General features: G+C 42.0%; 1 protein-coding gene across 3 annotated transcripts in view; it reads right to left on the bottom strand.

Moving 5' to 3' along the window:
- The window catches only part of SON (SON DNA and RNA binding protein), a 42,555-nt gene that overhangs the window by 14,965 nt on the left and 1,522 nt on the right, over nucleotides 1-26,068 (bottom strand). For all 3 annotated transcript variants that reach the window (XM_054064742.1, XM_054064752.1, XM_054064763.1), the window contains exons 2-7: nucleotides 25,816-25,982; nucleotides 9,172-19,650; nucleotides 7,532-7,692; nucleotides 6,087-6,227; nucleotides 4,505-4,693; nucleotides 164-274 (exon numbers count right to left, since the gene is read on the bottom strand). In XM_054064742.1, the coding sequence (XP_053920717.1) occupies nucleotides 164-274; nucleotides 4,505-4,693; nucleotides 6,087-6,227; nucleotides 7,532-7,692; nucleotides 9,172-19,650; nucleotides 25,816-25,982 (11,248 nt within the window). The remainder of the gene's footprint in view (nucleotides 1-163; nucleotides 275-4,504; nucleotides 4,694-6,086; nucleotides 6,228-7,531; nucleotides 7,693-9,171; nucleotides 19,651-25,815; nucleotides 25,983-26,068) is intronic.

The raw sequence follows: 26,068 nt of genomic DNA on the forward strand, positions 1-26,068 counted from the left end.
AAAAATCAAGCCTTACAAAGTGCAAAATAAAGGCAGATTTTTTTAACATGCGTCCATAAGCTGGGCTTCCAAAAACCTGTAGTTAAATACAAAAGAAAAACCAGCTGGTATGAAGGGTAAACATTTAAGTTCATCAAAATGCTGATGAAAAAGTGCAACATACCTGTTCCTGTGCACGATTTAACATGCACATGGCCTCTAAATCAAATGAGTTTTCACTAAGCCTTTTCTGAGCTGTTGCTCGATCATTCATAGCTGCAGTTATGTCCACGCCCTGGGAAGAAAAAGATGATTTTTTAAAAACACATTAGAAAAAAATAATACTCATTGGAGCTTGAAAAGCTGCTGTAGAATAAATGCTACAAATACTACAAAGTTGTTTTACATATTGAATAGTTGGTTTGAAATATAAACAGGCAACGTGAAAAATATCCTGGGACTACTCGTTAAGTACATCCAATAGGGGCTTTCCTAAACAACTACAAAATCTGAAGTTAAAGCCTAACACTTAAATTTATCATAAGTCAGTAATAATTTATCCCTGATAATTTCATATCACCTGTACATACAAAATATCAACAGAATTACTTTCAGAGAACTATTTTGGTCGCAAAACGTTCTGGTGCGTAATAGTTCAATAGAGAAGCATATTATTGTTCACTGAATTCTCATTAACCAGAATTAAACACAATTTAGCTAAGATTCTTTTTAAAGAAAAGCCTTCATACAGAGCTGTTCGCATGAGTGCCCTACAGCAACAATCATATGTATTCCAAGAACTTGGCTTTACTGTTTTAAATCTTAATCTTAAGCCTAAAACAGACTTACATAAAAGCAAAATCAGACTGGTAGCTCATAAAACTGACTGTTTTGGAAAAGATTATTTAGATGTGAGCTAAGGAAGCACAGAAAAATATGAAGAAAAATAATTTCAAACTATCTCACATGTATTAATGAATCGTTTGGGTAAAATACAGAGGAAATTAAGAAGCTCAGTGCAAATCTACTGTGTGCAAAGTAATCAAGACGGAAAGACAAAATACTTGGGGAGGTAAAGATGTAACAAATTATGGATAGTATACAGCTCTTTGGTAAAGTAACTTGTGCCTTGTTCTTGTGATGATGTGTGTGTTATGGATCATTCCCTTTTGAAAACAGAAAAAGAACAGTGTGCTCAGAGAGACAAGTGGAATTTCTTTGGAGAGGAGCACGTGAAGGAGACTGAAAGGGCTAGAACTGTTTGAAGCACAAAAGAAACCCAATAATCAAAACAAGAGGTGGCACACGTAAACATAAAGTTAAGTCAATGGTTAATTTTTTTCTTTCAATGTGTGTTGGAAAGACTTGTATCTCGTGTTAGTCACTACCTCAAAACCCTAGCCTCTCAGACTTTATATTAAAGGGCCAGTAGAAGAAACTGAAACTAGTTTGGAATTGACCCTGTTGGAAGAAAAATACAGTTAATCCACAAAATGTCTGACAGAGGAAGCACCATGAGGAATTTAGTAAACTGAAAAACAGTATGAGAGAGACAGGAATGCATAAGATTGCCTAAGAAGCAGTAAATATTTTTGTACTCTGGCTGTTAAATCTCTTATTTTAAGATGAGAGGTTTTTTTTCCCTTACTGTTCAGGACAAGAAGTATTTCCATTGGGACTGAACTATCTGGCACTGACCAAGACAGACGTAAAATCCCAGATGTGGTATGTGTCTACAAAACTGACTTCAGTGTTTTTATTGTCTTGGCTGACAAAAACACGAATCATAAGCAAGGCACAAGAACTAAAGTATTTTCTAACCATCACCTAACAGGACAGGTAGGTAAAAGAATGCCTGTTTACAACACACACTTTCTCGCGTTATTAAGTTCTCCTTATGTAGTTAGAGTAATGTTTTGTTTGTGAAACTGGTTCAGGAGATAAATAAAAGTTATTCTACTCACCAAAAGCTTCAATCCAGCAATACACATTAGCATGCAAGTAGTCCACTGAAACCACATTGGGACCACTCACATACTTAAACATACATGTGTACTTTAGTGCTCTACCGGACTGGGGCCTATTAGTAGGTACCCTGGTTAGTAAGAATTCCCATACACTTTGCCCACATGGTCAGTCACCATTTTGGAGACCATCATGGCTTTGTATTATGCCAAGACATTCGATGACAGCTTTGGATCTTGAAAAACAAAAAATCTCTGCTTGAAGTATGAAAAGTTGTTATTATTTAGTCAAGTAAACAGTTTCAAGTTCAGCACTCTATTCTCTGTAAGACTTCTGCCTTTCTAATCCTCACTTTTAGTAATGTTTTCCCCACAGACAAAAATCACAAATACTGAAGCAAGAAGGGACAGGCTGACAATGGAAAACAGGTACTTGTGACATACTCCACTGGTCCACCGATACACCAAATGCATTTACTAAATTTTTAGGTCACAACAGCTTCTCTGCGTAATGGTCACCCGTGTATACTCCAAACTTGGATACAACACTTTGAGCTATGTTTTCAGACTTTCAGAGAGAACTTTTTTCTCACAGGTTTCTCTGGCTTCTAAGAGACATGCTGATCCTTCAGATTACTCAAGACTTTTTCCTCCATCTCCTGCTACCACGAACAACTGTGTTAGGAACACCATGTCTTATTAAAATCATTCATAATATATTAGCGGGGCCACGTCAGACTGCTTATTCCCATAACTAATCCTGTGATTTGAATAAAAACATCACGATAAAACCAATTAAGTATGTTATAGAGTCAATATAGCCTTGAATCACAATTGTCACAATCAGATTTCAAAATTAGCAACAATGAGAATGGAGGTAAATTATGTGTCAAACTTCTTGAGGATCCAAGCACACTCCCCCACTACGCTACTCTAACACCAAGGGAGGTTATCTGGCTTGTTTTGCTCAAAGCAAGTAATTTCTTCCCCAAGAAGTCCTCGTAAGTTTTTAAAAAATTTAGCAGAGAAGCACTCTGTTACCTTTCAGTCTCCATGGAGAAACATACCAGGATTGTGCTACTACAAGAGTATTTCTGCATTTCAAAATTAAAGATTGCCAAACCCAAGAGGATGGTAACCTCTGCCACCAGCTAACGACCCTTGAAATCACCCTTTACACAAACCAAGTTAAGGTAAATGCAAATTAAAATATTTATTTACAAGATATAAAACAGACAACATCATTACAAGCATTTATAAAGATATACATCACAGATAGGAAAGAAAGTTGTGTTTAATATTTTTACTCCAATGTCAACTTTTAAGGCCTCTTCTACATAATCAATACAGAAACCATCAGCGATCAGCCAACCCAATTTGTCAAAGACACAAATCCAGCGTCATTGGTAATGAGAACGCAGACATCTACAAGAGCCTGCCTGAACTATGAGCATATCATTAACCATTTGAAGGACAAAACTTTTTACCACTCGGTAAAAACACAGTCAAATGTTAATATACAATGTTTTCTATGCTCTTGACTTTTTACATATACACTAGTAAACGGGAAGGACATTCTGTACAAACATTTCAGAATGTTTGTCTGATTAGTGGTTCATGACAAAGACTGAATAGCCGTTACTCTCTACGCCGAAGGGACAATGAACTGGGTGCCTGGCCATCAGGCTCTGAGGTGTGCTGTGAAAATGTCTGTTGAATGACTTCTATTCACTGTGCTTTTGGTGCTGTAACAGACACAGAGGAAGATACCTCCTGTGCCTGAGGAAGTAAATTCATTCTATAATCTTAGAAAGCTCTTGAAAAACAAAACGCACCAAGTGGAAAAATTACTTCATCAGAAATTGATGCCACAGCTTTCTTGTTTATTTGCTTTAAAAGGTATGAGAACAAGTCTTCAGATGGAGTGAGGTAACATCAACGTAAAAAAATTAACATCTGTCTTAAATATTTAATTTACATAAATACAAAACCCCCACAAAATATCCTTTTGAAGGCATTTCAAGGGAAAAAACACTTTTTTTCATTTTCTGGGTTTTTTTAGTTCATTATACATACAACTAGATTTTCCTTTGGAAGGCCACATGGAAGACAACTATGTGATAAAATGTGACTGTAGAGCTAAAAAATTAGCAGGTACATCCAGATGAAATAGCAGTTTTATAAAATATTTTCAAATCTATTTGTAATGGATTACATTTCAGTGCAATGTTATTGCTCTAAGATTGGTAGGACTATTTAAATTATTATTAAAATCTAAACTCAGGGCATTAACCTCTGCAGGAAACTGGACCAGAATCCCGCTTTTCAAGCAAAAGAAGTCACTAGTTGACAGAAGCACACAGTATGGGTACAGGTTGCTCTGATCACTGCCCACAGGAGCTGGGGTCCGCAGCAGGTGAGATAATTCACTTACTAAAGTGTTAGACACTCCCTATGTAAGCTTTTTTTTTTTTTTTCTTCACAGGCTGCAACTTGCTACCGGGCTGACCAGGTGGTGGTTTTGGTTTTCTTATATGATATGCTTTCCTTCCCTTCCTTACCTCAATGGATGGTTTGGGGAAAACATCATCCTTGCTTTCTTCTTTGCCTTTTTCAACCGGAACCCATTCTCCATAGACACTGTCTGCTTCTTTTTTCCTATGTTGGGACCCAGATGAAACAGGAAACTCCTTTGACAGGCTGACCTGATTTTTTGGTTGTGGTGGTGGCGCTGGTTTTATGCTGGGAGTCTTAAAGAAATAAAATTAGACATCTAAGTTAAAACTTGCAAACACACAATACTGACAACACATCTTTGAGAAACAATTTATTGCATACAGTTGGTATTACATTTTCATAAAGCAGTCATTCTTCTTACTAACATCAAACTGGAAGCCTTTATAACAAATAATTTCAGCACAGCCCTGAAAAAACATAAGCGAGCAACAAATCGCAATATAAGAGAAGGTGAAACAGCTAGAAGCTAAAATCACCCAAATGGCTTCAGTAGCCAAAATACGCAAAACCTCACCCTCACAACTAATCTCTCTGCTTTCCTTTCACCTGATCATAAAAAGAACAACCGTCATCTGCCACACAAATATTTTGTAATGGAAAGCTCCAAAATAAAAACTCCAGGTAGTAAAAAACATTGGCTGTGATATCCACATAATGATAAAAAGTTTTACATTACTACACATAGAGAAAGCAGTTTTCAATGTTTTGTTTTCCAGTTACTGATTATTTTTTAATAGCAGCATGACTCTCAAAAGTAGATTAAGTCTATGACCGTGTTTTCCTCAGACAGTACTGCTAACATATTAAGAGTCCGCAGAAATCTCTGACAGGTTCCTCTTCCAAGAGTGAAACAGAGCCCAGACAGCTCACAATACTGGGTAACTTCCTACTATCAAAGGAAAATGGATGAGAACAGTGGTAAGACTAGAATCCAGAAGGAATGGAAAGAATGCTACTAAAAGGCTCAAAATTGTGGAAAACAGGCACAACAGACCATAACCACTAAAGAACATTCCTCTTTGGAGCCTGTAAGAATCCTAAAGTTTCTTGAGTTTTATTGTACCGCTTTCTAACGATCTAATATAAACTATAAATCCGTTTCTAACTTACATCTCAATTTAGTATGTATTACTGCTTATTTTTTGTACATCACAAGCTACATCTATTTGTACATAAAAATATAAATATATAAATGCTATTTATATTTGCACTTTGGATATCAATGCTTTTATAGTAGCATTGTACCATGCTCTGCCAAATCAGAGCAGACTTTCATGGGCACAAAAAACCCGAGGTGCCACTGAAAACAAAAAACAAACCCAAAACCCAAATTCCAACCAATGCTTCAAAGCATATGAATCCCAGGTGCATTTAAACAAGTGCCTTCTGACCTACTTCAACTCTAGAAGCGGCAAAGACACTAAAAAAAAACATTGCAATCCAATTAAGGGAACTACCACAATTTCACAGACGGCAGGCAAGTTTCTTGTTGTAGCTAGAGTCTCTGTAACAACATCCGAGAGCAAGTTCACCAAGATTATCAACCCCTGTTTGATTTCTGTAGAACTACTTGCATTATTTAAAAATAACCATGGTTTAAATATTGCAAATTAATAAAATACTCACACTTAAATTAAAAAAGATAGGTTTGGGTTCACTGAGCTTAAACGGATGATTATAGAAAGGACGTTCTTCCTCCTCTTCATCAGAAACATGAGGTTTGTTCACTATCACATCGTCTGTGCTTTGAGCAATCTTCTTGCATTTCTGGGAAGAAAAAAATGAAAAAAAAAGGCAAGGACGTGACAGCTCTAAATAAACCTGGATTTCCAACAAAACATACAAAAAGAACATTTCTACCAGGAAGTGGCTTTCTTTTCTAAAGCAAGAGGTATGAACTGAGAAAATCTTTGTATACTGACATCAATATATGTACTTCTGAGATTTTACAGGCATCACTGAACACTCAACTCTATTTGCCAGGCACTCGTGCAGCGAATAGTTTCACAGACATAAGATTTCAGCACCATACTGTAAAACTCGTTACTCAGAGCTAACTGCAGATTGTGTGTCTAAGGCTGCAAACATTCCAGAGTAGGAACTCACTGGTTGTCTCGCATCCTTCGTAACTAGCATACTGCAATCTGATAAAAACTTTCTATAACTCACAAAACTACTAAACAGGAAAACCTCAGAATTAATAGTTCCAAGTTCCACTGGTAGCGCAGGGACTGCAACAGAAGCAATGGCCCTAAAAGAGCTCAGATTTCTCCTAGAATATGTTGACAGTGGCCAGGTATGCAAGACATCCCCATTTCATATTCAATAGGAGTTGAATATAAAACATATAGGTGCTATGGGGATACTGCAGTCAAATGAGAAAAGAACCTCCGCTAGAAAAAGAAAAAAAAGGCATTCTAGGGAGACTAGAATTTTATGATGAATCTAGTGATCATGGTTTCCTGTGCTCAGTGTTTATCAGTATAAACTATATCTTAGTCAATAAAAAATGCATTTGAGAACATTATAGTCTAGTATCATGCTTCTATTATGCCACCATTTATGACGAGTATACTTAGGAGACTTAAAAGACGTTTGAGGACATGAAATAACAGCGGCAAAATGAAGCCATCATCTGATCTGATTCTAGATCAACTCCATACCATTACATACCTCATCTGCTGGAAGCCCTGATCATTGGCATACAGGAGGCAAACAGCCACCTTCGCTGCTAAAAATCAAGACATCGATGGCAGTGCTCTCATCAGTCCATATAAAAAAAGATTCCTGTGCTAAGATACCTCCAAACAATCACTGAAGCACATTATTTAGGCAACAAGAAAAGCCCGCACTATTTGGACCAGAATGTATTATTTATAGTGATTAGCTGTCTCCCAAGTAATTGGAAGCAGTTTACAGGTTACAGCACAGAGAGGAAAGGCAAAGCAGCCAGCTTTGCAAGAAGCCAAACAGGTTCTGGAAGGGTCCTCCATACAGGCACACAGCTTGCCTAGAAGTCAAAAAACCCCAACTTACTTCCTTTCAGGTTGGATACTGCTGTTCTTGCTTACCTCAGTGAGCTCCTTTAGCGTATCTCTTGAGGACTTCTGATTGGCTTTGTCATCTTTTTTCTGAGATAACAGAGGCATCAGGCTTGGTGGTAAGGGAACACCAGACTTCGCACACATGGCGGCTGCATTAGCTTTGGCTATTTCAAGTAGCTGGGCCTTGTCTAAAAAAATGGGTTTTAAGAAAAATTATAATTTTTCCACATTCTTGTTTGAATACTAAAGCATTTCCGGCAGACTAAACAAAGTACAGAACAAAACCACAAGATTTTACTCACACTGTGCGCTTTTATGTTCTGTGAAAGTAACTAAAGTTGTATTTAGTTGCTCCAAACTTTTAATAATTTGGTCTACCAAACAAAAAAGTGAAATTGCAAATTTAACACAAAGCACATGAGTCTGAATTACAGCACTCAAAATCCTTCAAACCCCAGATGTTCTGATGCCTATTTTACTTCACCGATTCATTCTAGTTTTGGTAATACTGGCTCATTTCTACACAGCATAGATCCCGAAGTCTACTCCCTAACTATGTCTGAAGAGCACTCGAAGGTCTTGAGACAAGTCTCCTCAAGTCCCCCAATACAGAGCCTAAAAGCTTTCAACAGAAAACAGAAAATGTGTCCTTGTGTAAAATACAACTACACACAAACCTGTTAACAAAACAGTATTGGGTTCTACTAAGGAGAAAAGCACAAGCGACCCTACCACAGAATCAAGGAATGAAAATCATGTATGTCTTATTTGATCTGCCAGTCTGCAAAAATGAGTGACCACTATCTCTGCAAGCATACAGATTTACAAAAATCTAAAAGGACAGCATTTCTTTACTACTTAAGCAACAGAAGTATATAGATAAAGACTTTTTGTATAATCAAAGCACGCAGGTAGATTCAAGAACGCTCATTAGTTCTAACGTTCTGTACAAAAATCCTTCACTGGTAGAGGGGTTTCACTGGTAACTTTATGAGACAGGACTAAAAGTATCAGAACCCGAGGCTGACAAAAGGCTTCCTCACACAGTGAGAGCTCGTCTCTCAAAAATAAAACCTTCTTTCTCCCTACGTAACTTACTACCTAAGGAAACTACAAAGCCTCTTCTCCTCCAGTCAGAGAGGATACAGTTCATTAGGATTTTTTCTTTTATCTTCCCATCAGCCAGGTCTAGGAATATCTTCAGAAACAAGTCGCCCTTCCCATTAGTTCTTTGCATGGGAAAGAGGCAAGACAGGGTAAGGGAAACAGATGAACAAGCATTACAGCTGACAATAGAGCTAAGAACTCTTCACCTGCCATTTGCTTTCATGCCAAATTTGTTCTCAAGAAACCTACAAATTCATGAGTTTTTTAAAGTAGGCCTTTACTAACCACTACAACAAACAGCGTGCCTCAAGACTGCGATGACCACCTTTGTATAATAGCTCTGCAACCAAGGCATAACCTCCTCTAAATACCTTTTCACCCAAATGGAAGTCATTGGTTCAGCTCCAACATTAAAGTTCCTACTGGAAGTCAGTTGTCTAAAAGTAATGCATAAATGACTTCAGAGTCATTCCTTATGAATGCTACACAGGCAGGTTAAAATAAGACAGAATATGGTATCACCTAACCATGAAACTACCGAAAACAAAATAATCACTTACCCAAGTCTGTAAGACGTTTAGGTGACCTGCTTGAAAATCGTTCTGATGACCTTGACCTACGACGATCAGGCGATCTGCTGTATCTTCTTCTCCCTGAAGATCTTGATCGCCGTAGTCGAATTGGTGACCTACTAGAACTCCGTCTTCTTCCTCTTGACCTTGATCGTCTTTGACGAACAGGTGTTCGACTCCTGCTCCGTAATCTGAGTGATATTCTACGATCTCTTGAATCTGATCTCCTTCTTCTTCTGTCAGTGGATCTTGATCTATTTCTCTGCGATCTCTTGCGCCTGTCTCTCGATAAAGAACGCCGCCTTCTTGATGCTGACCTTGACCTACTCCTCCTTCTGTGCCTTGAACGTGACAACGAGCTAGACCGAGAACGACGATTAGATTTTGATCTTGATGCTCTCCTCCGTGTTCCTGATCTGGAGCGATTCCGTCTAGAGCGAGACTCTGTATCATATCTCTGGGATCTGCGCTGAGAAGACCTGGAGCGTCTGCTTCTAGACCTCCGTGAAGATTCTTTGTCTGCTGTTTTTTCAACAGATTTGGATCGACTCCTTTGGCGAGCAGTGGACCTAGAACGTCTACGTCTAGATCGCCGTGAAGACTCTTTGTCTGCTGCTTTTTCAACAGATGTCGACTGACTCCTTTGGCGAGCAGTGGACCTGGAGCGTCTACGCCTAGACCTACGTGAAGATTCTTTGTCTACTGTTTTTTCAGCAGATGTGGATCGACTCTTCTGTCGAGCAGTAGACCTGGAACGTCTATGTCTAGATCTCCGTGAAGATTCGTCTGCCACTTTTTCAACTGATGTGGAACGACTCTTTGGGGGAGAGGGAGATTTTGAGTGTCTGCTCGTAGATCTTTGCGAAGATTCTTTGTCAGACATTTTATCAACAGATTTTTCACGTTCAGAGGACTCAGAACGTCTACTTTCAGGTATAAAGGAAGAGTCCTGTTCCTCCGACCTGTCAAGAGGCATGGAATCCTGTTTATCTTCATCTGCCAAAGAGGCCTCCGCATCCTCACCCTCTTCACCAGTGGTAGACCTTGACTCATGCTCTTCTGACGACGTGGAGTCTCTTCGTTCAGCCGTCAAAGAGGGCTCCACATCATCTACTTCTTCACCAGTGGTAGACCTTGACTCACGCCCATCAGGGGATATGGATCGTCTGTGTTCAGTTGTCAAAGAGGGTTCCACATCCTCTCCTTCTTCACCAGCTGTAGACCTTGACTCATGTTCATCCGATGACGTGGAATCCCTTCCTTCAGCTGTCAAGGAGGGTTCCATATCCTCCACATCTTCGCCAGCAGTAGATCTTGACTCATGTTCATCTGAGGATGTGGAGTGTGTGCGTTCATCTGCCAGAGCAAGCTCCTGGTCCTCTGCTTCTTCACCAAGAGTTGACCTTGACTCCTGTCCATCAGGAGAGACAGAACGTCTATCTTCAGCTGTCAAAGAAGGTTCCATGTCCTCTCCTTCTTCCCCAGTTGTAGACCTTGACTCATGGTCATCAGAGGATGTAGAGTGTCTACGTTCAGCTGTCAAAGAGGCTTCCCCATCTTCTACATCTTCACCAGTGGTAGACCTCGACTCACGGTCATCAGAGGATGTGGAGTCTCTTCGTTCAGCAGTTAAGGAGGGTTCTGCATCTTCTACCTCCTCCCCAGTGGTAGACCTTGACTCATGTTCATCAGAAGACACGGAGGATCTACGTTCCGTTGTCAAAGGCTGCTCCAGATACTCTGCTTCTTCTCCAATACTAGATCTGGACTCACGATCATCAGGGGACAAAGATTGCCTATGTTCAGATGTCAAAGATGGCTCTCGATCATCCAGTTCTTCGTCTACTGTAGATTTCTGGTCATGGCCCTCAGGGGACACAGATCGTCTATGTTCAGGGGTCAAAGAGGACTCTAGGCCTTCTTCCTCCACGGGAGACTGCAGCTCATGATCTTCCTGATACGAAGATACAGAATGTCTACGTTCAGCTATCGAAGAGGGCTCTAAATCCCCTGTTTCTTCACAAAGGCCAGATTTCACACTGTAACCACCAGGGGACATAGAGAATCCACTTTCAGGCAGTAAAGAAGGCACTGCATCATCCATGTTTTCAACAGGCATGGACTTCAAGTCACTGCCATCAGGGGACATGGAGGCTCTATCATTTGATGTCAAAGGTTCGAGACAACCTTCATTTCCAGCAGTGGTGTATCCCAATTCCTGGTCATTCCGGAATCCTCCATGTTCATTTTCAGGTGTTGGAGAACGTTCCTGCACATCTGCTTTTTCAACAGTGGTGAATTTTACCTCCTGGCTCTCAAAAGACAAATGATGGTCACTTTCTGATATCAAAGAAGAGTCTACACCCTGTGTTTTCTCAGCATGAGTGAATCTTGATTCATACCCTTCAGGGGACAGAGCATGTTCATTTTCAGATGTCAGAGAAGGTTCCTTAGCCTCTACATTTTCAGCAGGGCTAGACTGAAGCTCCTGACCTTCAGGAGACATGGCACATTCACCTTCAGACAAAGACAACTCCTGCACATCTGCTCTTCTAACAACAGACGACTGCTGCTCCTGGCTATCAGCAGACACTGAACTTTCACTTTCAGATGTTTCAGAAGGTTCCTCCATTTCTTCTTTTTCAACAAGACTGGATTTCAAATCATGGCTTTCAGGAGATACTTCATACTCATTTTCAGATGGTAAAGAACACTCCTGCACCTCTGCTTTTTCAGTATGGCCATAGAGCAACTCCTGTCCTTCAGGGGATGCAGCATATTGACTGTGTGGTACCAGTGAAGGCTCCTGCACCACTGTATTTTCAGCAAGTAATCCTTGGCCTTCAGGGAAGACGGTATATTCCCCATCAGATGTCAGAATAGGCTCCTGCCCATCTCTTGCAGCAGGGCTGACTGCCAACTCATGGCCCTCAGGAGACACGGCATATTCATTTTCAGACAGCACAGAACACTCCTGTACCTCTGTTTTTTCAGAGAGGGAAGATGGCAGTTTGTGATCTTCAGAAAACAAAGCTACAGAAGCCTTGTGCATCTCTGTCTTTTCAGGAGAGCTAGTTCTCAACTCCTGGTTCTCCCAAGATACAGCATATTCATTTTCAGGTGTCAGAGCAGGCTCTTGCACGTCTGCCTTTTCAACAAGGTGTGACTGCAACTCCTGGCTCTCAACAGACACTGAATATCTTTCTTCAGACATCTGATGAAGTTCCCGCATCTCTGTTTTTTCAGCAGGAGCCAACTCTGGGCCATCGAGCCCTACTGTGTAGTCATTTTCAGATATTTGAGAAGGTTCCTCTACCTCAACACGGGTGGGTGTCAAAGCATGACCATCAGAGGAAACAAAACATCTGCTTTCCAGTATCACAGGTGGCTCCTGAACCTGTATTTCTTCATCATAGGCAGATCTCAACTCGTGGCCATCAGGGGATGCAATGTATTTCAGTTCACGCGACTTCTGCACCTCTACTTTTTCAGCAGGGATAGGTCTCATTTCATGACTATCAGGCAACAGGAAAAGCCCACCTTCAGATGTCAGAGAAGTCACCTGGGCCTGCAGTTTTTCAGTAGCTGTGCTTCCCAATTCACAATCAGCAGACGTGGAGAAACCATCTTCCAGTGGCAGAGAAGGCTTCTGTACCTCCATCTTTTCAAGTCCAGTAGATGTCAATTCACAGCCTTCAGGGAAGGCAGAACACCTAAGCTCAGGAGCCAACGACAGTTCCACACCTTCTGTTTTCTCAATGTAGTTGTGTTTTGATTTATGGCCATCATGGCACACAGGAATTCCGCTTTTGATCAGGAAAGATCCTGTACCCTCCATTCTTCCAGAAGGCAGGTATCTCAATTCACGCATTTCAGAAGATTCAGAGCTGTCAACTACTTGTGAAAGTGCTGGACCATCTACAACTCTGTCAACAGAAAGTCCAGACCCATGAACTTCAGAAGACTTGCAGCTTTGTTCTACAGTTGTCAGTACAACCTCCTGCATTTTTTCAGAGTATGACGCTGAAATGAGGCCCCTCAAGTTCTCAACAGGACCACACTCAGATGCCAGGGAAATATCTGCAACCTTGACATTTTCAACAGATGAAGATCTGTGTTGATTTCCATCAGGTGACTTATAGGACCCACCTTCAGACATCAACGGAAGCTTCTCTATTCGTGCAGCACTGCCAGATCCTGATTCATGTCCATCAGGAGACTTGAAACATCCATTGTCAGAAGCTGGAGAAGGCTCCTGCATCTGGCTCTTTTCAATAGGCAAGGAGGCTGACTCACAGACATCAGGGAATGCGGAGGATGTAACTTCTGGTGCTAAAAAAGATTTTTGAGCCTCTACTGTTTCAGGAGATAGTGACCTTGACTCAGGGCTGTCAGCCAATGTTGAAGATCCACTTTCAGGAACTTGCAAGAACTTAATTGGTGTTTTTTCAATGGAGATATGACTCAATTCATGACCATCAGACATCAGAGAAGACCCCTGAACCTCTGTTTTTCCAGAGGATGATGAGATAGTCTTATAATCACCAGACGATACAGAGCATCCACTTTCAAGCGTCAGAAGCAGCTCTGGACCTTCTATTTTTTCCAGAGATATTGACTCATCTTCACAAGATGTGGAGAGCTGAAATTCTGTTACTGAAGAAGTTCCTGGATCTCCCGTTTTTTCAACAGATGAGGATCTTGATCTGCATGTGGAATACGTAAGTTCAGGCAGTGGAGACTCCAAAGCCATCGATTTTTCAGCTGATCCATTTTCAGATGTCACAGAAAGCTCTGAAACCATGGCTTCTACAGGCATGGATCTCAGTTCTTGGCTGTCTTGGGTTTCAGAGCTACCAAGTTCAGGCATCGCAGAAGGCTGCAGCTCTGCTGCATTTTCAACAGATGAGGAGCTTCTATCAAGACTACCAAAAGTTGGTGGCAGTGCAGGGCCGTTTATTCCTTCGGCAGACAAAGCTACTGACATGGGACCATTAGAAGATTTGGAGGAGCTGCCTTCACTTGCTTCAGGAACATCTACTTTTTCAAGACTTTTGGTTGACTCCTGAGGTCCAGAAGACTCCACGCATTTGCTACTACTCTTTAAAGAGGACAACTTACTCCCTCTTTTTTCTGTAGATTTGGACCTTGACTTAACACTATCAGAGGACTTGGAACGTTTCCGTTTGGATTTTTTTGAAGATTCCTTGTGCTTTTTTTCAGCAGATCTAGACCTAGACTTGTAACGGTCAGAAGATTTTGAGCGACGGCGCTTAGATTTTCGTGAGGACTCCTTCTTTTTTTCCACTGATTTGGATCTAGACTTGTAACGGTCAGAAGACTTAGAACGCTTACGCTTAGACTTCCGTGAGGACTGCTTTCGTTCTCTTTTTTCTACTGATCTGGATCTAGACTTGTAACCGTCAGAGGACTTTGAGCGCTGACGTTTAGATCTCCGCAAGGATGCCTTCCGACTTCTCTTCTCAACAGATCTTGACCTGGATTTTGAACGATCAGAGGAACCAGACCTGTTTCTGAACCTCCATGAGTATTCTTTACCTCCTCTCTTTTCTGAAGACCTGGATCTGGATTTAGAACGGTCAGAGGACCTGGAACGTCTGCGGCGGGATCTTCGGGAGGATAACCTGCTTTCCCTCTTCTCCACTGACAATGATTTAGACCTGTAGCGGTCAGATGACCTGGAACGTCTGCGCCCAGACCTTCGGGAGGACAGTCGTTTTTCCACTGACCTAGACTTAGACCTGTAGCGGTCAGAAGACCTGGAACGTCTACGCCCTGACCTTCGAGATGATTGTCGCTTTTCCACTGACCTAGACTTAGATCTGTAGCGGTCAGAAGACCTGGAACGTCTACGCCCAGACCTTCGGGAGGACTGTCTCTTTTCCACTGACCTGGACTTAGATCTGTAACGGTCAGATGATCTGGAACGTCTACGCCCAGACCTTCGAGAGGACTGTCGCTTTTCCATTGACCTGGACTTAGATCTGTAGCGGTCAGAAGACCTGGAACGTCTACGTCTGGATCTTCGGGAAGACTGTCGCTTTTCCACTGATCCGGATTTAGATCTGTAGCGGTCAGATGACCTGGAACGTCTATGTCTGGACCTCCCAGAGGACAACCTCTTTTCTGGTGATCTGGATTTAGACCTGTAACGGTCAGATGACCTAGAACGTCTGCGCCTGGACCTCCGGGAAGATACTCTTCTCTCTCTCTTCTCCACAGATCGGGATCTAGATTTGGAATGCTTTTTCCTGGAAACTGAATCATTTCTACTCCTAGAGCGTGCTCTTTTAGAGGTCAAACGCCTGGAAGTAGAACGTGACCTTGACTTTTTCTTCCGTTTCCTAGACCTGGACTGAGACTTGGAGCGGCTCCTTTTTTGTTTCTTTGCATCGTGTTTTTTATCACTGCTTCTATGGCTGCTTTTTTCAATAACTTTCTCAAGTCTCATCAGAGTCTCCTTCATTCGTGCTGCCACATCAGGCTGCACATCGGACGTTTCTGAGTCTCTTCTCCTTGACTCTTGTTCTGGAGTTGCTTCTTTGACAGCCTCAGCCTGCAGAACGCCCTCTGACTGGCTTTCCTCTGCTGTTGCTGCAGCCGCTTCTGTAACAGTCTCAGGCACTGCAGCTGCTTCCAAATCTTTTGTCTCTGCCTCCAGCCGCACAGCTGCTTCTGCATGTTGCAGCTCTACAACAGTCTCAGGAAGAGCACCTGCTTCCAAATCTTTTGCTCCTGCCATACCAGCTGGAGCTGCTTCCAACTGCTTTGTATCTATTTCAGATTCATAGGTCCCTGCTGAATCTTTTTTACCTGCTGCATGTGAAGAACTAAGAACTGTTTCTTCTATTAAAGGCTCAAATGCTTCAGTTTGTTCTCCATCTCCCTTGTCAAGCATCATCTCACATTCCTCAGCTTGAACTCTCACATCCTCCATTTGTTGACCCTGCATCCCTTCTGCATATTGTACTTCTGCTGCCACTTCATGTTCCAGCGTTGTTTCCAGATCTTTCATGTCCCCTGGTTTTGGAACTGCTTCAGAAGATTTCATTTCAACAGCACTCAAAATTTCTGGAGCGCTTTCTGCCCTCCTCGATTCTGCAGCAGGTTTTCCTTCTAGATGTTCTTGCTTTTCAGTGTGCAAATATTCTTGAACCGCTCCTGAAGCATCGTCTAAAACATCCATCGCCACATTTCCAGAAGTTTGGGAAGTTTCCAAACCTCGGATATCCATGTGTACCTCAGGCTCTTCAGTTGTTTCAGAATCTTTCTTTACTGTTGCAGACTCTTTCATACTTTGCAACCACCTCACTTCTCCAGCTTCTGATGATGGCTCCAAATATTCTGTTTCCATTGCTTTCTCAGTTTCTGAAGTTTCTTCCAAACCTTTTAGATTTATAAGCAATGGCTCATCTGTTTTTGTGCTTGTCCTCCTCGTTTCAGTTATATATTCTACAGCAGGTCCCTGAGTTGTCACATCTGTTGAAATCTCAGACTCCAGATCAGACTCTAGAGTTCCTTTCCTCGCTTCTGTCAATATTTCTGAAGCCACAGTCTTTTCTTCTGCTCTGGACAAAGACTCTAATACTGCTTCTGGTTTTGAACTTGTTTCTAAAGTTTGTGACATAACTGTTTGCACAGGTTCTACTGCTTCTCCACTCCTTGCCTCAGCTTTGTTTGAATCTTCTGGAGCAACTTCAGAATGCCTCATCTCTGTAACCACCTCAGGTGCCAATGTCCCTCCCAAGCCTTGCATTAGTGTCCTTGTTTCAGATCCCACAACCATTTCCAAATTCTTCATCTGCTTTAACTGTAAAGTTTTCACCTCTGCAATTGCCTCAACTTCCGACAAGTTGTCTAAACCTCTGACTTCCACAGTGCCAGAACGGGTAGCTTGTTCAGAATCCTTCATCTCCCCTATCATCCCAGTTTGAGAGGTTCTTGTATGTGTCATGACCTGAGACTGTGAAATGATGGAACACACTGTTCTGCTTGCACCAAGAGGTTCTGCAGCTGTTTCTGTATGTTTTGGTTCTCTCCCTGCTGTGGTTTTCAAATGCATCATTCCTGCTAATGCCTCAGACTCTTTAACTGGTTCCATGCTCACACATGTAACCACAGATTCAGGAGTCCTTTCTGTCCTTTCTTCTAAGGCATTAAGTCCTTGACTTGCTTCTATGACTTTGCCATCCATTTTGGCTTCAGAACTCACATTTTCTGCTAAGCCTCTTCCTACTGAAAGGGTTCCAGGCTGCAAAACAGCTTCCAAACCTTGTGTCTTTGCCAGACCTACAGACGCTGGATGGCCTAAATCTCCCACACCTTTCATGTACAGATGTGATGAACACATCTTCATCTCTGTCCCAGCTCTGTCTGCTTCTGAATCTTTAATTTCTGTCTCTGATACACGTCGTGTGGTTGTTTCCAAACTTTTCACAGGTCTTAAAGATCCGACTTTCATAGCTAGGAGATGGGCATTAACTTCTGAACCTTTTGACACAGCTGTTGAATCAAGAGTGGCAGCTAAACCTCTGGCCACGTCTTTCTGCAAAGACAGAGGAGTTGCTTCCAAACCTCTCACATTTGCTTCAGTCTCAGATCCTGATTCTCTCAGCTTCTCTTGTCTGAGGAACCACATAGCTTCTGAACCTTTTGCCTCTGGTACAGATATAGGCTGAAGAATAGATTCTGAAATTTTTGAAGCACTAGTATTTTCCAGTTGCAGAGTAGCTTGACTTGTTTCTCGACTTTTTATTCCTGCTAGTGCTGCAACTTCCACAGTTGCTTGTGGACCTTTAAAACACTCTGTCACCTGGATTTCTGGAGTTGTTTGGGGAACACAGGTCTGTGCAGCCACTGCAGGTTCTACAATTGCTGTTAAACTTCTTGCCTCTACAACCACCTTCCTATCTGCCAATTCTGCTGGAAGTGCAGATTCTTGGGTTCTTTCCATGCTTTTTGTTTCTGTCAAGACTTTAGGTCGCAGGAACATTCCTGACGCATTTAAAACTGTTGCAGGATCAGTGGTACTTTCCATGTCTTTGACTACATCAGTTTGCAGACATTCTTGAGCTGCTTTGACATCTTTTGCTGTAACACCCACAGGTTCCACAATAGTCTCCAAAGTTTTGGGCTCTACTACAGCAACTGGCTGCAGAGCTTCTTCCAAAGCTTTCACATTTTGCATCTGCTGTTCAATATCTTTCACCTTTGTAACAGCTCCTAGTCCCAGGGGTACTTTGGCACTTTTTATTTCTGCCTGGTTCACAGCAGTCACTGCAGATATTTTAAAAGCATGTTGTGGAGATACACCTGAACTGTCCATGGGGCTGCACTGCATCACTCCCAAATTATCAGATATAAGTGAGGGCTTCAGGACTGGCTCCAAAGTTCTGCTCATATCCCCTAATTCCAAAGATCTTTCCACATTTTTTACATTTCCCATATGCAGAGATTTTTCTGCTTCTGGAATTTTCCCTTCTTCCATGGCCACAGACAAGTGAGCTACCTTCACAGTATTCATTTCTGCCTGATTCGCAGATTTAGCAATTGCTGTCACATTACTTGCCAAAGACACGGATTCTGAAGTTGCTCCTAGCTCTTTTGCTCCCCACTGTGCCACAGACTGTAGAGATACTTCTGAATAATTCAACACCTCCATGGCGTCAGACTCAAGAGCTGTATCCAATGCTTTTACTTTTCCAGTGCCTTTAGATTTCAGAATAACTTCTGAACCTTCTAGTGCTTCTATTACCTCTGAAGCTAGAGTTGATGATGAAGCTTTCTGAATTTCAGATCTACTCACAACTGCAGATGGGATGCTGGATAACGTATCATTTCCAGTATCAACACGAACACCTATTTCACTCGCATTAATAGCTGTAGGATAAATATTTTCATGAGATTGTTTAATTTGTTCTTCTCTAGTGCAAACATTAGTTTGAGTTATGCTAGTATTTTCTTGGATATCAGACTGGCCGCCTTGTAAATTAAATGGAGGATTTATTTGACACAAAGTCCCCTTCTCACTTCCAAGATTTTCCAAAGATTGCTGAGAATCAGTTCCTGAATGAGAAACAAGTCCTAAAGCTTGTCTATCAAGCTCCTCACTTGCTTTTAAGCACACTTGTTCTGACTGCATGTGGACAGCCAGATTTGCATCTCCAGAGCCTCCATGCTGTTCGCTCAATTGAGAGCTTGATTTCTCTGGCATCAAGTGAGAAGCAGGCTGCAATTCAGCATGTTCTCCATGACGCGTGCTCAACTTTGCCTCCTTTGGCTGCTTTTTATGCTTTTTCTCTTTCTTCCTTTTCTTCTTCTTTTTCTTCTTCTTCTTGCTTTTGTGTTTCTTGTTCTTCTTTGATTTTTTCCTAGGAATTTCATCTTCACCAGTAGAGCTCCTTTTTGCAGACTTAGAACTACTTTTTGCAGGTTTTTTGTCTACATCTAGGAAAAAAAAAAGATATTTTCCTTGTAAATGTTACTGTAACAACATTAAAAAAATCTTTTAGACCAGTAAGCAAATACATGGCCAGAGAAACAAAAAAATTAAACTTTATACCTGTAACTTCTTCACTAAACTACCACAGTGTTGTGATTTAACCTGTCAGGGAGCTAAACACCACGCAACCGCTTGCTTGTTCTTCCCCACTCACAGTGGGACGGGGGAAAGAAGAGGGAGGGGGAAGTAGAATTAATGGGTTGAGATCCAAACAGTTCAGTAGGACAACAAAGGAAAAGAGAATAAGGAGGATAATAACAGAATATACAAAACAAGTGATGCACAATGAATTGCTCAGAGCCTGGTGACTGATACCCAGTCCATTCCAAGCAGCAATTCCTAATCAGTGAACCCTGGCCCCTGGTCAACTTCCCCTTTATATACCAAACATGATCTTATCGAGTATTGAACATCTTTTTCGCCAGCCTGCGTCATCTGCCTACCTATGCTTTCTCCCAGCTTCTTGTAAACCTGCTCAGAAGCAGAGCACGGGAAAATGAATAAATTGTTTTCTTAGCAATAACTAAAACCATCGCTGCAGGATCAACATCTTTTTCATACTAATTCTAAAACAGAGTGGCTGCTCAGAAGAAAATTAACTCTAGCCCAGACAAGCATAAGCATTACCTGGGAACAACTGAAACAGTATGTATAAAGTTCAAGGCCAAGTGCTGAGTCCCACTTGGGACACAACAACCCTGTGCAGCGCTACAGGCTTGGAGAAGAGTGGCTGGAAAGCTGCTGGGCAGAGAAGACCTTGGGGTGCTGGTTGGCAGCCAGCTGAATATAAACCAGCAATGTGCCCAGGTGGCCAAGGGGATCAGTGGCATCCTGGCTTGGGTCAGAAACAGTGTGGCCAGCAGGACCAGGGAAGTGATGGTGCCCCTGTGCTCAGTGTTGGGCCCAAGAGTACAAGGACACCGATGGTCTGGAGCATGTCCAGAGAAGGGGACAGAGCGGGAGAAGGGGCTGGAGAACAAGCATTATGAGGAACAGCTGAGGGAACTGGGGGTGTTCAGCCTGGAGAAAAGCAGGCTGAGGGGAGACCTCACCATTGCCTACAACTCCCTGAAAGGAGGTTGTAGCAAGGTGGGTGCTGTTCTTTTTGCCCAAGTGATAGGATGAGAGGAAATGGCTGCAAGTTGCACCAGGGAAGGTTCAGACTGGACATTTGGAAAATTTCTTCACCAAAAGGGTTCTCAGGCACTGGCAGAGGCTGTGCTAGGAAGGTGGTTGAGCCACCACCGCTGGAGATGTTTAAAAGACAGGGAGATGAGCTGCTCAGGGATATGGCTTAATAGTGTACAGGTACAGCTGGGATCAATTCTCTCAAAGGCCTTTTCCCACTAAATGATTCTATGGTTTATCAATTTTATGCTCATACTAAATGCAAAACACAGCAGCTACTGGGAAGAAAATTAACTCTATCCCAGGCAAAACTAGGACCCATGCAACTACTACACACTCCCCTTTCTCATCCTTCTTACCCTTCCTCTCAGGAGTTACTGTAACTAAAATGAATTCTTCTTTCAAAAAGTTAATCAAATCTGTCTGGTCAGCAACCCAGTTCCAGTGGGAAGATGACTCTTTCCAAGAAGCAGCTGAATATACTTCCACCTATAACCAAATGGGCAGTGCATTCTTCCAGGAGGCTGGAGATGTGCTTTCTAATTACATCAAGTTGCACATGGAAGTGAAACATGAATCCCTATTTCTCAGGAAAATTATCTAAGTAATGGTACACTTACTGTATAAAAGGTGGCCAGCCCATTATCCCCTACTATGCTTTAACTTGTGGGTGAGGCCAATACTGCTAATCTGTTAGAAATTATCTAAACACATTTACTAAGTTCTCCACATGCTAAGTTCTTCAAACAGATTTCGGGAAACAGTATCTACCTCTTCAAAACCAAACAAGCCTTAAGGTGTCGCAGGAACTGCAGGTGTTGCAGTTATTTAGATTGGACTGCAGTTGCCACAACCAACTGCAAACCTGGAAGTATCTGAATGAGCTTTTGCTTCAAAAAGGAAACTAACTAATAAATTCAGTTGACTATAGGGACAAGCAATGGCCAAGAGGGGAAGAAAAAAGGATGACTAAGGTTTCAATCACCTTCTTTTATTTCTACACCTCATTTCCCTCTGAATTTAATTGATTTAGGGTCTTGAAACCCTTCATTGGATCTAGTGCTGTGTTTTCATGAGCAATGCATTTCAAATAATGGCAACTTACTATAATTTCTGTTAAATATGAGCTATATATTCAAGTTTGCTTGCATGTTATCTTTCATGACTATATTTATAGCGGCCAGTGCAGCAATATAGATTCTCTGATGCTAATCTGGCTGTGGTAACAAAGTATACTCTTTTGAGTAAACAATGCAAAATCATTCAAAAACTGCTGGGAATTGCGATATTATTAAATGACCATAACTTAATATTCCACAAAAAAAGTGGATATTTTAAGCATAAACATTTTCACAGAACAAACAGCTTAGAAAATAACTGTTTCCACCGTTTTTATGAATGCATTGAAAGAGGACAATGAAGAAGAGTCAAATAACTTTTTTCTACACAGCATTTTCGGACAACCTCTGTTGCCCAACAGTAACGTTACCTTCTTTCCAAATATGAACAGTGGGAATGTTTATCATAGATTAAGGTTATTAACTTCCAGGTTAACAGTCTCAAGTATTTATTATCTTGTTAGCTTGCCTCATTCTTCCACAACAGAAGAACAAGAATAATAATTAAAAATAAGATGCCAGCCTTAAGTACAGCTATGCTGTTTTTTACTAGGACAGAGTTAATTTCCTTCACTGCAGCTAGTATGGGGTTATGTTTGGATTTCTGATGGAAACATACAACTGATCAAAAGGAAATTCCATACCATATGTCATCATGCTCTGCATATACAACTGGGGGAAGAAGAAGGAAGGGGGGATGTTTGAAGTTATGCCATTTTGTCTTCACATGTAACCACCATGCGTGACGGAGCCCTGCTTTCCTGGAGATGGACGAACACCCACCTGCCAATGGCAAGTAGTAAATAGATTCCTTGTTTTGCACTGCTTATGGGCACACCTTTCACTTTACTTATTAAACTGTCTTTATCTCAACTCACAAGTTTTACCTTTTTTCTGATTCCCCTCCTCAATCCCACTGGGCAGGCAGGGAGCAAGCAAGCAGCTGCATGGTGCTTTCTTGCGATCTGGGGTTAAACCATAAGAGACCTTTTTGGCACCCAACGTGGAGCTCAAAGGGTTAGAGATAACAACAGATCTGATTGGAATGTGCTAGACTGAATTTACAGCCATTGTTGCTCTTTAGATACCAACCAGCAGGCTTCTACCCTTGCCATGGGGAGCGCAGTACAGTGAGGCAATACTGTACCTTAGAGCCTAGCGCCTGTTAGTGGCTGCTTTTTGCTTTTGCTGCTCGCTGTAAGGCTTATCCGCTTACTCTGCTGTGCCTGGGAACGTTCTGATAACGGCAATGGCGATGCGCCTGGGCTGGCAGATGGCCAGGCCACCGCTGCTCTTTCTGTGCTGCTCTACTGGACAGGCTGGAAGTCCAGCATGAACCCAAGTAAAAGGGACTGTGACCTGTGGATGATCCACACGGGAGTGGGATACCCAAGAGTACCTGTGGCCGTAGCTGTGCCACAGCAGTAATCCCTCTGAAAGGACTGGGGCTCAAAGAGAAGTCCAAGCTGCATCAGATACACCTATGCATGAGGTTATGCTGGAGCACCTCAAAGCGTGTGGCCACGGATAAGCCCTTGACAGAGCAGGTACGCCCCTGGAGGGACTGCAGCCATGGGTAAGGCCATGTTGGAGCAGGTTTAATCCTGAAGGGACCACAGCTGTGGGTAAGGCCACACTGGAGCGGGTCTATCTCCAATGGCAATGTGGTCCATGGAGAAGGCCAGGCTGGAACAGGTGCACCTCGAAGTGACGTGGATAAGCCTATGCTGCAGCAGGTAAAACCCTGGAGAGACGGAAGCTCCTAGATAAGGCTCCACTTGGAGCAGGGAGAGCTCTAAGGGACTGCTGCCTGTGGATAAGTCTAAGCCGGAGCAGGGGCAAGGGAAGGACTTCACTGAAATGTTAAACCCTGTAGCCTGACTCAAAGGGACTGAGGTGGAGACTGTAAAGCAATACTTCTAAATTGTTGTAACACATGATTTCAGCTGCATGTTATGGGAATTAAATACAGGAGTAACCACATGAGCCAACGAAGAACGAGCCTTCCAAGCAGCAGTGCAAGTGCAGCAGTGACCTGACCTGAATTGGCTTTGGTGCCCACTAACTCCATGCAACACGCCAGCTCCCCTGTCCCGAGTGACCCTCCCAACACATGGAGCCCAAAGTCACGGACTAAATGAACTCAATGGACATTTTGTGGACATTTTACAGGGGTGGTCCATAGCCTAGGAGAACGATATCTGTGTTTTACATAAAAGGATAGGAAAGGGTGGTGGGTAATGAGGGTGTATGGGATAGTGTAGGACTCAAGCATGACGTAAATGGTATGGAATAAGGGGTGGAGGATGTGCTGCTTTTAGCTGTAACAGTGTTCATTTCCTCCACCACCGCTAGTATGGGGCTATGTTTGGATTTGTGCTGGAAACAGGGTTGATAATTCAAGGATGTTTCAGCTGCTGCTGGAGAGGGCTCACACAGAGTCAAGGCCTTTTCTGCTCCTCACACCACTCCACAAGCAAGTAGGCTTGGGGCACAAAAGAAGTCTTAGAGTGGACACAGCTGGACCCAACCGACCAAAGGGACATTCCATACCATTTGGCATCATGCTCTGCATGTAAAGCTGGGGGAAGAAGAAGAAAGAGGGGGATGTTTGGATTCAGAGTTTGGATGTTTGGATGGCATTTTGTCTTCCTGAGTAACTAATATCATGTGATGGAGCCCTGCTTTCCTGGAGATGGCTCAATACCTGTCTGACGCTGAAAAGCAGTGAACTAATTCCTTGGTTTGCATTGCTTGTGTGTGTGGCTCTCAATTTACTTAAACAGCCTTTATCTCAATCCAGAAGTTTTACCATTTTCCACAATTCTCCTTCCCCACCCCACCAAGGAGATGGAGTGAGCAAGCGTTTGTGTGGTGCTTAGTTGCTGGCTGGGGTTAAATCATGACAGCCACCTGTACAGCATAAGTACAAAACTATCAAAAAAGCTCCAGGTAAGCAAGCCACTGTGCATAAAACAAAGGAAAAATAATGCCAAACCCCTGCAAAAGAATCCCCAAATTTTCTACATTGCCTCTTAAAAAGAGCAAAAAAACAAATGACTCTGGGACTATACTTACCAAGCAGTTCACAATCACCTATGTTTCAACTCCAAAAAATGAGAAACACAATAATTTAAGTCTTTACCTCACTAACTCTCAGAATTCAGAAATTTTACAGGAAAAACTAGTCCCATGAGAAGGGATACCATTATGCAACTTTCCGGCATAATAAATCCATTAGTTTATTGAAATTATGAGATTGCATAATGAAAATTTTAGACTTCAGGAGACTGCAATCTGAGCATCCACATTTTAAAGATAAGCGCATTACTCATTTGAAAACAACAAAAGCATCTCACACTGACAGAACACTTAACCATACAGTTATGACTTCTAATGACTTATTTTTAGAAATCATCTTGCAAATCAATCTAAAACAAAATGACAAATTATGTTCCACTCCATCAATACTAGCTCTGTTAGTTAGAACTGCCCATTGAGATCCTGAAGTAGGTATAGAACGAAATAAATCACAACTGTATAAATACAAGGATTTTACTTATATTTGAGCATTACTGTAATGGACAGAAAAAAAAAACTTTTTTTCACACTAAACAATGCTTTCATATAATAACAAATATAAATTTTTAAACTACATACTTTCTGTGTCCATCCATGGTTGTAAATCGCAGCAGACAAAAAACAGTTAGCAAACATTACAAGAAACATACAACTTGTCGGATGAAACACTGAAAGGAGCAGTATTGAAAGTACTTTTCCACCCCGGTAAAACTAATTCAATTTTAACCCATATGACAATCTTCTTCACACAAGAACATATTTGCCAAATGTATTTTCATTTACCTGATTTGCACTGCAGCTCTGTATCAAGGGCTCCAGAGAGCACTTCCTCTATTTTCTGCACTATCTGATCATTCTGACGACTCCCAGCACCAGCAACAGTGTCATCTGAAGGGTTGGCTTGCTCAGCTGGGATTGTGTCACCATTGGGCTGGCCTTCTACCTTTCCACTAACCAAAAAAAATATCAACATAATACAAGCGATTTTGAGCCTTTTTGGACCTTTTTTCTTAAAATTCATAAGCATTTATTATAC

This window comes from Cuculus canorus, chromosome 1, assembly GCF_017976375.1.
Source record: "Cuculus canorus isolate bCucCan1 chromosome 1, bCucCan1.pri, whole genome shotgun sequence".
In the NCBI taxonomy this organism is placed as follows: Eukaryota; Metazoa; Chordata; class Aves; order Cuculiformes; family Cuculidae; genus Cuculus; species Cuculus canorus.